Source organism: Dromaius novaehollandiae, chromosome 24 (assembly GCF_036370855.1).
Source record: "Dromaius novaehollandiae isolate bDroNov1 chromosome 24, bDroNov1.hap1, whole genome shotgun sequence".
NCBI lineage: Eukaryota > Metazoa > Chordata > Aves > Casuariiformes > Dromaiidae > Dromaius > Dromaius novaehollandiae.
In genome coordinates this window covers 1,081,881-1,096,469 of record NC_088121.1, presented here as the reverse complement: position 1 = coordinate 1,096,469, position 14,589 = coordinate 1,081,881, and the positions used below count along the sequence as shown (strand labels likewise).

At 49.8% G+C, this 14,589-nt stretch overlaps 1 protein-coding gene across 4 annotated transcripts in view; it reads right to left on the bottom strand.

The window, feature by feature from the left end:
• NPHP4 (nephrocystin 4) overlaps positions 1 to 14,589 on the bottom strand; it is a 53,842-nt gene that overhangs the window by 32,217 nt on the left and 7,036 nt on the right. For 3 of the 4 annotated variants that reach the window (XM_064525377.1, XM_064525379.1, XM_064525380.1), the window contains exons 6-9: positions 12,801 to 12,956; positions 6,857 to 6,993; positions 5,661 to 5,842; positions 5,233 to 5,359 (exon numbers count right to left, since the gene is read on the bottom strand). In XM_064525377.1, coding sequence (XP_064381447.1) covers positions 5,233 to 5,359; positions 5,661 to 5,842; positions 6,857 to 6,993; positions 12,801 to 12,956 — 602 coding nt within the window. The remainder of the gene's footprint in view (positions 1 to 5,232; positions 5,360 to 5,660; positions 5,843 to 6,856; positions 6,994 to 12,800; positions 12,957 to 14,589) is intronic. The other variant, XM_064525378.1, reaches the window with a different exon arrangement.

Here is a 14,589-nt window from a genome sequence, read left to right as displayed (position 1 = left end):
CTCTTCCCACTTGCACACTTATTTTTCTTGTATGTACTCAGTTTAACTAACACATCACTGAAATTATTCCCTTTTCTGCATTCTACAGTTGCAATATATTAGACAACCGCATTCTGAGATAATTTTACCTCATTCCTTTACAAAATTATGCAAGGAACTATAGCTCTATATTCTGGATCAACAAAACGCAATATAGTGCTTTCCAAAAATAGGGTTTTTTATCCCTTGCACTTAACATACATAGACTGAGATAAAGACAACCCCACCTCTCCTTTTCTGCAATTAGTCTTTTTTTGGCCAATGCTTGGCTCCAAGTGAACATTTTCAGCCAAGCAGTATGAGCAAGAGTTTATAAATGGAAGTGCTAGCAGATTTTACTAGGAATTTATTATCACCATTGCCATAATAATTGGGACAATGTTCCATGAGAAGAGAATTCGTCCTATGTATAGAAAGTGATTAGGTCTCTGCAATAAGGACAGAGAGCTCATTAAAGAACTATAACTCTCTCACTCAAATAGCTGCATTTAAATGATACATTTTTGACCATCTACTCCTCAAAGATGGGAAATGTATTCTAAAAAGAGGCTAAAGGGTTCCACTTACCCAATCACTTTAACAGCCTCCCCTTAAAATCGAAGGTTATGGAAGAGCGTGTATAAGAACAAACTTACAGGTCTCTATCAGTGTTTGAAATCATTCTTACAGCTCCTTGCTAAGTGCTAATTACAGCACAGGCTACCGCGATTAGCTTGGCAATCAGCTTTGGGATTAAGCGCTCCGCACGGAGGAGGCGGAGGGTAATTGCGTTCACCCGGCCGGCTCGCGGCACAGCCGGACGTCAGGCGGTGCCGGTCCTCGCCCACCTTCCCCGCGGTGCAAGCGACGGCGCAGGCCGCCCGGCACAGGACGAGAGCGGTCGCGGGGACATCCCAAGGCACCGCGGGCTGCGCGGGCAGTGGGCCACGCGGGCTGCCGCTGCCCTGGCGCGGGGCCGAGCACCCAGCACGTCCCCAACACACGGCGAAGGGGACAGAGCCAGCCATCGCCCGCGCACGCCAGGGCTGCAATTAACTGATTGCTTCACCTTGCAGGGCTTTCCAGCTGGTCCCTTCCACCAGCATTACACACACTAAGGGGATTTTGTTTTTCTCTGCTCTTAATTAAACCTAGGAACTCAACTTGAGCTGAAAATAAAACCGAGTTTGTTAGCACAGTTAAAAAACATATGCATTCTGAGACCCAAACCTCTGCAGGTCCTTAGGTTTTAGCTTTTTAAATGAGTTGAATCCAATATCTAATTTCCAACGGCACAGCTCTTCTCAGATTTTCCTCTCCCAATCAATACAAATCCCTTTGGCCTGGCATGCATGTGCCACTTTTATAAATACCCATATTTTCCCCCAGTTTTGCTTTGGACAGCTCTAATGAGAGAAGACATTTACTGCATTATCAATGACCCTCTCACAGCCATCTTAGTGGGACAATTAGGGCCTCATAACAAATCAATCGCTATTGATTCGGCCACTCCATCACGCCAGACTAATGGCAGGAACAGCAAAGGATCTCTGGAGGTGCCGGCTTGGGCAGAGAGCTGACGTAGCGCTCGACAAGCGCCGAGCCGCGCTCTGCCGGGCGGCAGTTGCTAGGGGAGGGAATAGAGACGTGCCGCAGCAAGCGCTTCCCCGCTGACAACAGGCATTGCTAAACTTTGTACCTCCCGGAATTAGATCTTTATCCTGCTTGCATCTCTGTCTGCTAAGATACAGCACAGCAAGGCACACGTGGGCGAAGCCGTGCAGCACAGCCTCGCTGCTGCCGCATCCATCGGCACGTCCTCCCCTGCGCAGCGGCTCAGGCGGCCGCAGACGGGCTCCGGCTGCTCAGTCAATACCGCACCGATGTCCGCCAGGGCTTCGTCCCCCCGGCACGCAGCGGGCCGTTGGAACCCAGCAGAGGAAACAGCGCAGCTTCCCAGCTCCGCGGGTGTCAAGGCGGCCAACGCCTTCCCCGGGCCGGGCAGGGACACGTCGCCCGCCGCTCAGGGAGGGGTTTCTCCGGGCTCCCGTCCAGCACCAGTGCCGTCCCGCAGTTAGGCAAATGGCACGACAGGAAGGAGCAGCTCCCGCCTCGCTAGCCACAGTTCGCGTAATGGTCTGTTAGGGTTCATTTTAACCTCCAAAAAATGGAATGATGTAACAGAATACATGCAAATGGTCACTAAATCTACGTTAGCAAACACGATCTTTGCAGGCACGATCGATACAGAGATTTCTCATGATTAAGGGCTGGAGAAAGTCACATTTGAACTCTCAGAAAAACCTCGGCATTCCAGAAAAGAATGTGAGGGGTTAATCTTTCTTGTCAGCATAAAGCTTATTTTTGTGCTGCATTCTAAAGAGCAGCCTTTTTTAAATTAAAAAAGGCTGAAATTCTCCAAATCAGTCTGCCAGAACACTCCAGGACTGCTGCAGGCTAAATTTCTCCATATACATATACACAGTGGAAAAATTTAACAACATATAATTAAAATGATTTAATAAGCCCATTTGCGACACATTACACACGGTGCTGCTGAAAGCACTTTGACATTTCCATAGGAGATATTTGCCTCGTCCTACGAGTGGAGCAGTTCTTTGGATACTGCACACGAGCAGCAAAGGGAGCTATTGTTCGATCCTAGAAGATACTGTGCAGTGAAGTGCAATTTTCCCTCCTGCCTCTAAGGTTTATAATCTTCAAAGGTAGAAGCGAATATTTAAATGTGATGACAGTCAAAATCTCCAGCAGTAGTTAAAACTAATAGAAAGACTCACTTGTAAAAGAGCCTGATGAGATTCCAATGATTTCACCACTAACGATTTTCTCCTTCCCTCCCTCCTTCCCCGCGGGGAAGCAGGATTATCTGTAATCCCCCCCGCAGACTCTATTCTTGACGCATTTTACCTCCTGAGCAGAGGACACGGATAGCATGCATGCCGGCGTGCGAGACAGCAGATTGCTCCCCCGTCCTCCCAGGAAGCAGAGCCTGAACGATTTAAGCCTGGCCCACTTTCATACCTCTCCTCGTGCGACTGTCACACCTTTCCTGACACCCCTCCACCACAGTGGAACCCGGTGAGACAAGAGGGCAGACGAGGCAACTGCCCCGCTACCCGTTACGGACCAAGCGGCCCCACGGCCCCCAGGAGCCCTCCGGGGCAGAGGGCTAGCTGACACCCGCTCTCGGGCAAGCGCAAAACCGAACGCCGACAAACAAGCTACAGGCCTTTCTAGGCGGGAAGCGGGATGACGTCCTGCCCTCAGCTCCCGGGGCACGGCCGGTTGCCGCTGGGATTCGCCCCAGATGCTCCCAGGGTCAAGTGGGAAGCTGCTCCTGGGTGAAACGCAGGGCTAGTAAAGGAGATGGAGAGATGGGAATGGAGGAGTGGGCTGTCTTCTAGGACATCAGCCAGGGAATGCAGTGGAAGGGACTGGCAGCGGGATTTAAAGGCCAGAAGGAATCACTGCATCGATGCTCTTTCAGTCCGTCAGTAAAGCTCCAATACGAGCTGGCCGAGCTGGGCTCCTAATCGAAGACACTGAGAGACCAATGAGCCAAAGGTAGTCGCAATTCCAATTTACAAAACCAGGGATGCATACAGTAATTGTATTCATAAAGGCAGAGTAGTGCCTAATAAGCACTCGCATTTTTAGTAGTTTTTACCAAGATTAATAAGTCTGTTGTTGGGAGGATGCCTTTATTCAGTGTGCTCTCTCTTCTGCTTTATGTTCCCCATCTGTCAAGTTGCAAATCTGAGATGCTAGTCAATAGTCATTTTTAAAAAACAAACAACTTTTTTCCACTAGTGCACTTAATGAGTGAGCGGAGCACTGCCACAGCAAAGACCGATTGTGGGGGGGGAAAACAACGGGAAGCGAAGAAGAAATTTATCAAGCACAAGATCTTGTGATTGCTCCGGCTAATGAAAAACACTTCATTATTCAGAAATAATTAAAAAGCAGCGATGTGTTAAAATAAGCCAGGAAAAGGTACAAAATACTGAAACCCTGCAGAAACTGGAGTTTGGATAAGAAAATGCTGCAACTATACAACAGATATCCAAGAGATTTCTCAAGAAATAGCAAATGTTTTGAGCTTTGCTTCTGTGATTTTTGAGGTCATTCCAGTTTGAGTCTGAAGGGCACAACATCTTTTTCTCCTACATTATCAACCATTTCTGTGAAAAATGGTGCATTTGCTTCCTGATATAAGACAAGATCATGGCACGAGTTGGAAACGTTGAAAAATAACCCAACTATCACTGCTAAAACCAGCAAGTTTTTAAACATGCTTGGGGAGGGAAACAAAACCCAAAAACCTTTAACTTACCATTGTTCATCACATTTATAAAAGGTTGCTCTTTTTTAAGTGTTAAAAAACCCTCCTCACTATAGACGTTGCAGGATGTATACTGTTTATCTGAATCATATTTTCACTTGACCAAAAGGTGAGGCATTCAACAAATTCCCTGTCTTATCCAAGTCCCTTTTATTTAAGAAAATTTTCACAAAATTGTTTCTTGCTTCATTCCAAACTGTCCTGATGTTAATGGGGGGGGGGGGGGGGAAATCAATGGAGTCCTGAGAAAAAATGGCTTCATTAAAATACATGTAACCTATAATTCTGAACTGCAAGGGCAGTGCCTCTCTCCCATTTTTATCTCACCTAGACATGGGATACTAGTTTAGCAGGTTGAAGAACCCAGAATTGTTGTCTAGCTAGACCACATGCAGCGCAATCCAGCATTTCAAAAGTCAGAAAGCCACGCACTAGCAAGAAAATTCCATTTTTCCTTACAGGACTCGAGACCTTAACCTTTCAGGAAGGAGCTACTGAATGGTTAACACATGTCTCAAAATGCCTGCACTAATTATGCAGCAGACAAGAATAGCTCAGAGGGTGCCATTTGTCTCTTGTCTTGATAATACAGGATGGTGAAATCTGGGCAGAATATTAGTTACTCAAAAGGACTCTGGTCCATCAGGTGCAGATTTATATTCTTTAATAATTCAGAGAAACTTTAGAAGTGTCACTGAGTAACCAGAGCAGCTGTGAAGCAGTCACTGCCGTCCCTCGGGGCGTGTGGCCAGTTAAGGATCGTCAGCAAAGCCTTGACTGGTTTCTAAGGCTTTTCTATGCTTCTAGATGAAAGATAAGAGATTATCTGTGAGTGCGCAGTTCATCCCTACCTTCCCGTCGGCTCCCCCCGACGCACAGAAGACGTACTCAAGCTGGAAGAAGATTGCGAACGCCGGGTGACGAACCATTTCGGTCAAATGAATGCGACTCCTCAGAACCAGAGCTTGACCTGCTCTGCTGTGTTGGAGCACAACAAAAGGGAGGATTAAAAAGCAATTGCCAAGAGTATTTATTTGGGATGCGCGGCTGACTCCGCTTTGCGAGGCACTGAGCAAAGCACCAGAAAACAGGCTAACAGACAGCACAGGGAGTTATTCAAGCTTCAGTCTAACAAAAATGTGCCAGGAGGAGGGAAGGGGAGAGGCAGGGTCGGCAGCTCTAGCCCTGCAGGCAGGAGCCTGCCAGGCGGGAGAGGAAAGCGACTGGGGCCCTTGGCGAAGGCGGCAGCCCGGCAGCAGCTACGGTTCTCGCTCTTTACCTGGCGCTGGAGCTGGAGCCCTGCTTCCCGAGGAAGCTCGCAGAGTGCCTCCGCACCACCTCCGCCTCCGGCACCAGCACGGCCACCTGGGGCGCCTGGACAAAGCGCAAGCCGTTGTGGACGCCGACGCGCAGCCGTCGCTCCTGGACGGCGACCGCGGTGCCATCCGGCGTGGAGTTCGCCTGGGACACACAAGTTTTCCAGAAAGGATAAGTTGCAGCCTTGAACGGCAACGCGCGCCTGGGAAACGCGCAGCAGCGGGCTGGAGGGCAGGTCCCCGGGGCCGGGAAGGGAAGGAGGAATCTTCAGCCGAGGCAGAAGACGCACTAACGCTGCGGATGCCGTCCGGCTGGGTCGGCCCCTCTGCAGACTCACGGCCCCACCGCCCCTCCCTCCCTCCCCAGCGCTCCGCAGAGGGGCGGCGGGCCGCAGCTCCCACCCGGGCGGCCCCCGCGCTCCGGCATCTCTCTGGAAGAGGCCTTTGCACACACCAATGAAACAAAGCCCGTGGAAAAGCAACGCCCTGGGTCTAATCCTGACTTGGACTCCAGGCGCACGCACGGGGTAGATGGGGGGCACTCAGCACCCCGCAAGGCCGAGCCTTCAGGGTGGGAACGGCCTGAATCGGGGCCGGAGGCACCCTGCAACCCAGCCACGCGCTCGAGCGGCTCGGCTCCCCGCCGGGGCCTCTTCCCCAGCCACTGACGTGCGTTCAGGGGCTCGAAGAGAAAAGGAAAATTTAGGCAATCAGTCATAAACTAATAAAAGTGGAACCTGCCCCAGAGTGACTGCTGGATATTAAAGTGTTTCATCTTAACAGCAGATTCAGTGCAAATCTGACAAACAAACAAGGACTTTGCTTGAGGTCTCTGCTGCTCACTAAATGATGTGACTCTTAAAGAGACTTGGAACAAACATTAAATCTCATCTTTCCACTTTCAATACAGAGCTGACCAAAGTTCTACGTATTAGGGTTTGGCTATTCAAAACAAAACCTACACAAAATTCCTGTGTACTAACCCCCAAAAAATTAAGTAAAGCAAGAAAAAGACTTTCATGGCAAAAATAGGATACTCCAGGCAGAACAAACATGCTAATGGAATTTATCTAAATGTTTTCGCTCCACCTGAAAACAAAGCACTGACCTTGTTGCTTATTTATCGTACTTTCTCCTATTGTAATTCTCTTGGCACTACCTTAAGTAAACGATCACTGTTCAGTAAATCCAGCAGCTCTTCCTCGAATTCCTCCAAAGAAGGGTACAGATGGATGGAGAGTTTATCCAGATAGCATGTGACTGATTTCATGAGCCGTGGTTTCAGAAAGCAATCATCTGGAAAGACAAGGCAGCCAGCCACACGTTACACCGCGGTCGCGGGAGGACTTCATCGGTAACCGGAGGGGCTCCCTTGCCGCCCATCGCAGGCCCGCTGCCGCTCGGGGGGGAATAGCCCGGAGAGGACGGGAGCAGAGCCCTCATCCTCCCACAGCTCAAACAAGAGGACATCTCAGGGCAGTTCATGTTCTCGTTAAAAATGCTGCTAATAATAAATTCTACCATCCAGCCATCTGATAAAAGTGCATTATACAGACGAAGCAGCATCTGTTACCATTCCAGCTAAGTTTCCTGACACTACCTATATTCTTCTCCAGCAAGTGTAGCGTGTTCTCCCCTCTCCTGCTATTAAATTTACCATCCTGAGCCTAATGAAATATGATAGCCATCAAGCCTCCTTGTCTCCTCAAGCCTGACAGCCCGACAAGCACTGCAGGGTGGTACTAAGGGGAGGATGGACTCGGGCAACCCTTGCCACAGTGAAATGACCAAGCAATTTCCCATCACATCAGGCCGTGACAAGCGCTCCGAATTTCCCACAGTAATTCTTAGCCAGAGCCGGCTCGTCTTCCTTCGGAGCACAACCGCAAAGCAAAGGAGCAAGGGCGAAACCCAGGGACGCCCGGGTGCCCGCGCGTCCCCAGTGCCCGGCTGGAAAGGGCGCAGGGCAGCAACGCGTCCCCTCGGAGCTCCCTTCCCGAGGGGCACCCAAACGGCGGCCCCAACAAACCCACGCCGTGCGGGAGGCAGAGGCCAGGGAGCTCCTGAAAACAGCGTTAAACACAACGAGTTCACGGGCTGGAGAAGAGCTCTCAGGGCTCCGAGGAACGGAGGAGCTCCTAACACATTAGGGCGAGCAAAGCTGGAATCAGCCTTAATGTGATTTCAGAAATCAAATACACTTTACACGTTCCATATCCTCTGTTATCTTATGTTTCAGTCTATCAAATTACAGGGTACATTTTGCCTAAACTACCTCTTGTAAACCAATTTCAAGCATCCTGTTCCTTTATATCCAGTGTACTACTGCTGTTTATTGCTTGGCTCTTTCGCTTAAGGGGGGGAAAAGCAGAAGCAAAGGAGTCTGCTAACTCCTGCTAATAAATCTTTCCTTTAAAACACAAATATTAAAAAACTTTGTCACTAAAAATAGTAATTAGAAACTTTAGGCTTTTTGCAACGAATTAATTGAACATAAAGTCACTAGCTGGAAGAGTGACGATGAGCAGCATTCGGGATGCCACAGTCACGATCCCGTTACACTTGCGCAGCAGTCCCACATTTACCAAGTCTCCCAGTGAAGCACTGCAGTTCACCCAGACTCCGCAGCACATCAGGTCTGCGAACCGCCTCCCGCACCGCTGCCACGCGGGAGGCCGCAGGAGCACGAGGCAGCCGTCGATTAGCCGTAATCCCATGTAGAGCACACAGCTCCATGTGGGCTCTCTCTCCTGCTGAAGCCTGATGCTCAAGAGAGGCGTTTTGGCAAGAAAGTAGAGTCATCTGGCCAGTGAAGCAAAAGCAAAAGCCAGGAAAGCAACGACCATGGGTTTGTGCAATTTTAATGCCAAAATAATACTTCTCTCATCAGCCACAAGATGGGACTAATGCTCTGCGCTGCTGGGGGTACACGGCTCAATACACACATGCAGATGTTTACTAAGGACGCAGGGAAACATAACTCCTACCTGCTAGCAAGGGCAAAGGCTCCAAAAGCTGGCAAAATGGTTAGAAATGCTTTAGAGGCCTGTGTTACAAGTGGTTCTGCTCCCAGATTTTCAGACTATCGCCAGTTTTCTGTCTACGGCCGAGGGCTCCGAGGAGGCTGCTGCTCCTCCGGGCACGCCGAGCTGCGGCCATTTCACCGTTACGCTTTCGTGCGGTGGTCTGAACAGCACTGGGGACTCGACTGCTTTGGAGACCTCGCTGTAACACTAATGGTTTTAACATTAATTGATGCAAACCAAGAAGTGGTCATCAGTAGGGTTTTCTAAGCAGTAAGCTGAAGAATAATTCAACTGAAGAACTGATACTGTCTTTTTATTCTGACTTTTCAGATCCCATAATTTTAGTGGTATCAACTCAAACCACAACGCTCTGAAATTCACAGGTAAAGATTTACGAGGGCTCACAGTGTGCCGGAATCTCATCCCTCCGGACTTGCCAGATCTCCCGCTATCCAGAACGCCATCATGAACAAGGACAATTTTAAACAGGTTGCAAAGGCTTCTCCCAAGACTCAGCTGAATGACTGTAATTAAATGAACCGTTATTTATCCACAGAAGTTTCCAGGCAGTAAAGCAATTAACAGAAAAGAGAACAGAATGAAACCATTTTGACATTTTTAAGGATTAGATACAAAATGCTATGACTACATCTCTATGAAAGGAAAATTCCAGAGAAGTCCGCGGTACCTCTTTCCAAGTAAAAAGCAGAGGGAATTTGCTCAATACTTCATGTCGGAACTCAGGAGAGTTTCCAACACCCTGAGAACAGTAACTTCTGACACGGAAGCGAATTTTCAAAGTCGGAACAGAGCAGTAAGACGTGCTGCTCGACTTGCACCATAACACAGACCGAGGATCCTCAGCTCATTAGTGTTAAAGCGCTTCCTTGAAGAGACCTCCAGGCTGACGGGCGCCAGCGATGCAGACTACCAAGCCCCTAAGCAGGCGATTCCAGCGCTCAACCGGGACTGCTAGCGTTCCACAACCCGGACAAGTCGGACATTTGGAGGAACCGTCCTCCGAATCCCGGGTTTGGAGCGGGACCTGCTCCCATCGTTTTTCTCCGGGCCCTGCCACCAGGCTTCTCGGTAAAAGCAGAGCCCAGCACGCTGCCCGGGAGCTCATTCTGAAAGCACTTCAGAGCAGCAAGGTCATCTCTTCCCGCTGGCGTCACTGTGCCCGCTGGCGACAGTCCCCCGAGGCTTCGCATTAGCACAGATTAACGCACGTGAGTTTGGGGAGGTCGGGCCGGGAGCTTCCTCCCTTGGAACAATTCAGTCCCTCAGAGTTTCGCAGTGGGGGCTCTATTAAAGCTTAAACAGTTTCAGACTACATGTTTTACCATTCTTGTAAATATTTATGAGCTCCACAGTCCCCGCTACAAGGCACTACAGAGCTCTGCTGGTTTAATTGTCCTGTGACAGAGATTACTCAGAACCTTCTGGAGTTTAACGCTTCGGGGAACAGCGCTGCAGGAGCCGCGAACGAGGGCCTGGCCACACTCGCCAGTGCCCGATTTCGTCACCTTTTCAGCAGACCGGGTCATTCCTTTTGCAGTGTTTTGATCTGTGTCTGGAGGGCAGTCTTGAGCACGGGAAGCTCACAGTGGGTACTGAGAAAGCCTTTATAACAGATATATTTAGGCGCTGAAACGGGTTGCTGGTGCAGGAAGGAGAAGAGACAGAGGCAGCAAGAACAAATTAGCAAATCTGCATGTGGAACAGAGGTACAGCTGCTGCTGCCTCGATGCAGGGCTCACACCACGAGTGCTCCCAAGGTCTCCTCCTGCCCTATTTTCTCCTATCCAGTAATCTCTACAGCAGTTTGTATTTTGCATTATTCTGCTTTCTGGGTGAAATGCTCCATTATGTTTGTTTTCCTTGTAGGAAGTGGTTAAAAGCAAATTCCTCATTTACTGCTGCAGTGCTCCTCACTGTTGCCTGCTTGTGTCACTGTCAGGCTCTACAAGGTTAAACGCTGCCTCTCGTAGCAGCAAGCACCCTCCGAGAAAGGCCCTTCCCAGCGCACGCCTCGGGGGCGACAGCCGATAATTCTGATTTGCGACACGAGTAAGGGGTCGCAGGGTCCGAGCAGAGCGCCGAGGGGAGGGAAGGGCCGGCCGAGCTCGGCGTCTGCGCACGAGCCCTCGGGCCATCGGTTCCCCTCTCACCCCCCTCGGCTCCGGCTGGGAGCGAGGACAGACCTGCCTAATCACCGAGGAGCTGCAAGGCTCCGACAGTCACCTCTGCCAAGCGCCTCCAGATCCCGGAGGAAAGGCACAGCCGCGTTCAGCACGCTGCTCCCGTTACCGATGCTCATCGCTCCCACGGCTGCACATCTCACCCTGCGTTCAGCAGATCCGTCTGACGAGACTTGTGCCGAACCTCCCCTTGGGTAACGCCCGTGACGCAGAGCGGATTCGGCAGGGACAAGGCTAGCCCAGGGCGCAGGCCCCCGTGTTTCCGCTCTCCTCGGGGAGGCAGCAGATGCTGCCCGGAGACGTGTTCCCGGCACGGCACCTGATGTCCCGGCACGCGGCAGGAGCAGGGAGCTGCATCCGGGACTGCTTTACAGCCAGGATCCCGACAGCCTCCTTTCTCCTTCGGAGCAGCCTGCTCCAGCAGACGAGACGCGCTCGCGCTTCTGAGCCTCTGCACCGCTGCATTACGCTTAAAGGAACTGTACTGTGGTATCGTGCACACGGACGACCCACCCGGATATCCGAGGTTTGGCCTCAGGCTGCAGGAAAGACACCCTGAAATTTCACCTGACTCTTATTTTTCTCCATGCAGAGAACTGCCAGAGCCATCAGCTGCATGCATCCCTTCCTGTGCCATTTCCACGCACGCTGAGGGAAGGCCGCTCCCAAGGAAGCGGTGGGTGCTCCCTGCACGCAGCCTGAGCCGTGGACACCCCGATCCCAGTGCAGAGTCCCCATCGTGTGCTGGCTGCTGCAGAGACTCTGGTTACTCATCTCAGCAGCCTCTTGAGAGGAAGTTCCTTACTACTTCTGAGGAAGCCCTCAACTAAGCACCCTATGATTACCACCACCTTCCTGCCCTTTTCCGCACGTATAAATAACACGGGCATCTCGGAGGACAATTGACAGGCGGCCAAGCACTTGGACTGAGCTGCCTTCGCCCACAGCACTTGCACAACGCAGCAGTGAAGAGCCATCAAGGCAATAAAGACACTACTTTAAGCTCAAGCACCAAACACTAGACATTCTGAAATCACAAAGAAATAAAAAAGCAAGTACACTGTAAACCTTTCCTTTTCCACTTGTTCCCACCTATGATTTCTCCATATAATTCATAGAAAACAACAAAAGCTGGCCCATTAAGACCAGCACAGGAGCTGCCTTTTTTAAAGGGGCACCGGCGACTCAAGCACACGTTGGTTCATAAAATCCGGCCGAGGAGTTCCAATGGCAATCAACTGCGTGCAAGATATTATTGCAGCTCCTCTATTTATGACATTGCAGCAGTGAGATGTGACTGACTGATTGCTCTGTTTGTCAGTGCATTTTGCTAGCACAATAAAGACAGAGCCAACGCTCCTTGCAGGTAGACGAGGGCGCATGCAAACGACAGCAGGAAGGAAGAAGCTGGCTGCCTGGCCTGGGAGGTCAGGCCGCTACGTTTACGTCCTGCTTTGCAGACCGTTAGAGGTGTTCACAGAGGATCACTAACCTGACTACAGAAGCAGAGACATTTGAGAGACAACTGCCACCTCAAAGGGACAGACCCAGAAAGCAGTTTTCTCCCTGGATATCTGTACACAGACCTCAAGGCCCACCGGCCTACCCAGGGGGGAGCTTCCCTTTCCCAGTAACCACGCTGGAGAGAGAGGACAGCTGGCCGTCCTCAGCTGGCCCACGCAGCCCAGAGGCACCGCCGAGCATTCGTCAGCGTGCCCAGAAAACGGATGCCGCTGCCCGCCGGGCCCTGCCCGTCCTGCCCGCACCCTGCACCAGGAGCCCGGTGCACTCAGCAGCACGGGAGCAGCCCCGAGCAGTACTGCGTCAGGCTGCGCTTTGACCGACACAGGCAGAAACAAAATGAAGGGGCCCTTACTTGTGTCTCCACGGGCAGACAGCAAGCCAGGAACTTTCTGCAGCCCAGACATCAGAAGGTTTTCAGGAAAGAGGTGAAATATTGTCTCCAGGGGCAGGTGGGGCCTCAAGGTGTATTGCAGGTGACTGTTCTCCATCACTGTCATGTACTTATTCTCTAAATAAGAGAAAACATGATGAAATGATTAAAACCATGGGGACACAGTCTTAACTTCTCTGACAACAGTGCTTTATCGGTAAATGAACATTTTAGGAGCAAAGCAAAACCTGAATTTTAAAAGTTATGTTTTTCCCAGGCTAACAATAACACACATCCCTGAACCCCTGAATAAAGAGCCTTTTTCGTGCTCAGCTTTGTGGGAATTCTGGCTCCACAGATCTTCACATTCTGCCGCTTCAGAATAACCACAATGAATGCCAAGCTGAGCAAACAGAAGTAAGCAAAGCAGCAGTGCCTAGATTCACACAAAGCTGCAACAACCTAGAAAAATTCAACCCCTTTCAATAAAACAGCTCTTGTTGCTCCTTTATCTTGCAGTTTTTGTTGTTCCCATATAAGCAAATCTTCCAAAGAAAAGTAACAGAGTCCTTCTCAGGACAGAATAAGGCTTTTACAGAACCAGTTAAAATGCACTTTGGTATTTCTGTCCTTCATACATAGAGGGAAACAAAAACTTAATTGAGCACAGGTAGCCTCGGTAGGGCTATGTGGGACGCTTGCTTTTAACAAAACATCTTAAATGTCCATTTTACTTCTTCAAAGCAGCAAAATCATGAGATGGGGAAAACTGAAATGACAGATGCAGTGCAGCTCATCTTCCAATCACAAGCAACTTGTTCTGGAGCTGCTGTGGAAGTTTAGATTCCCTTTCAGCACAAGAATGAAGAAACCACCATTCCATGCATTGATGCACAACATATCCCAAGCGCCTTCGAGAGTCTCGAGCTACATCTCTACTTTCAAGCTACCAAGAAGCATTTGCCATTCATGGAATTAAGAAGTTACGACTGTTTTCACATCAAATGGAAAAATAGGGCGACTCTTTCTGGTTACAAGAAACACTCGCTATTTCTAGTGACTATGCTGCTATCCTGAGCGCTTGGGAAGGACTATTATTCAGATACCAATTATGCCTCTCAAATAGCAACAGACCCAAGTTGCCTTCTCCGAACAAAAAGCACTGTATAGACAGCAGAAAGCTTTCTAATGGGCTGTCACAGAAAGACAATGTTCAGTATTTTCAAGCATCTTTACTGACCTTCATCACAGGGCAATCAGAAAACTTATTCCTATCACTTGTCGGTGCATTCTCAGTCTTAGCTATAGAATACGTGCTTATGTCTAGCGCTAGGAGACTTCTGTTTCAATAGACAAAAATAGGTGCCTTTCATAAGGTGACTTTCTGTGAAGGGCCCCACCTGGAACAAGGCAGCTATCAGCTTCCAAATCCAACAAGTCTTCTTGGAACAGCACCCTATCACTCTCACATTTTATTTCCACTGTGCTGCTTATAAGAGCATTTCTAAATCTACCTCCACTTCCCTTGAAATGTGCCAGAACTGCACAAAATTTCTTTCACAGTGCAAAGGGGATATTGCCTCTCAAAACGAGACAAAATTATAACCATATATACAAATAAACTTATTTAGACTCACATTCTCTCACCTTTTCTGTCCTGGTACTAAAACCCACCAGGCAACCCCAGCGCTTGAAACACGGAGGCATGTGTCTGCTTAGCATCACGAGGGCGCAGACCATGGCCACCCCTGTGGGTCACGTTAAGCTGATT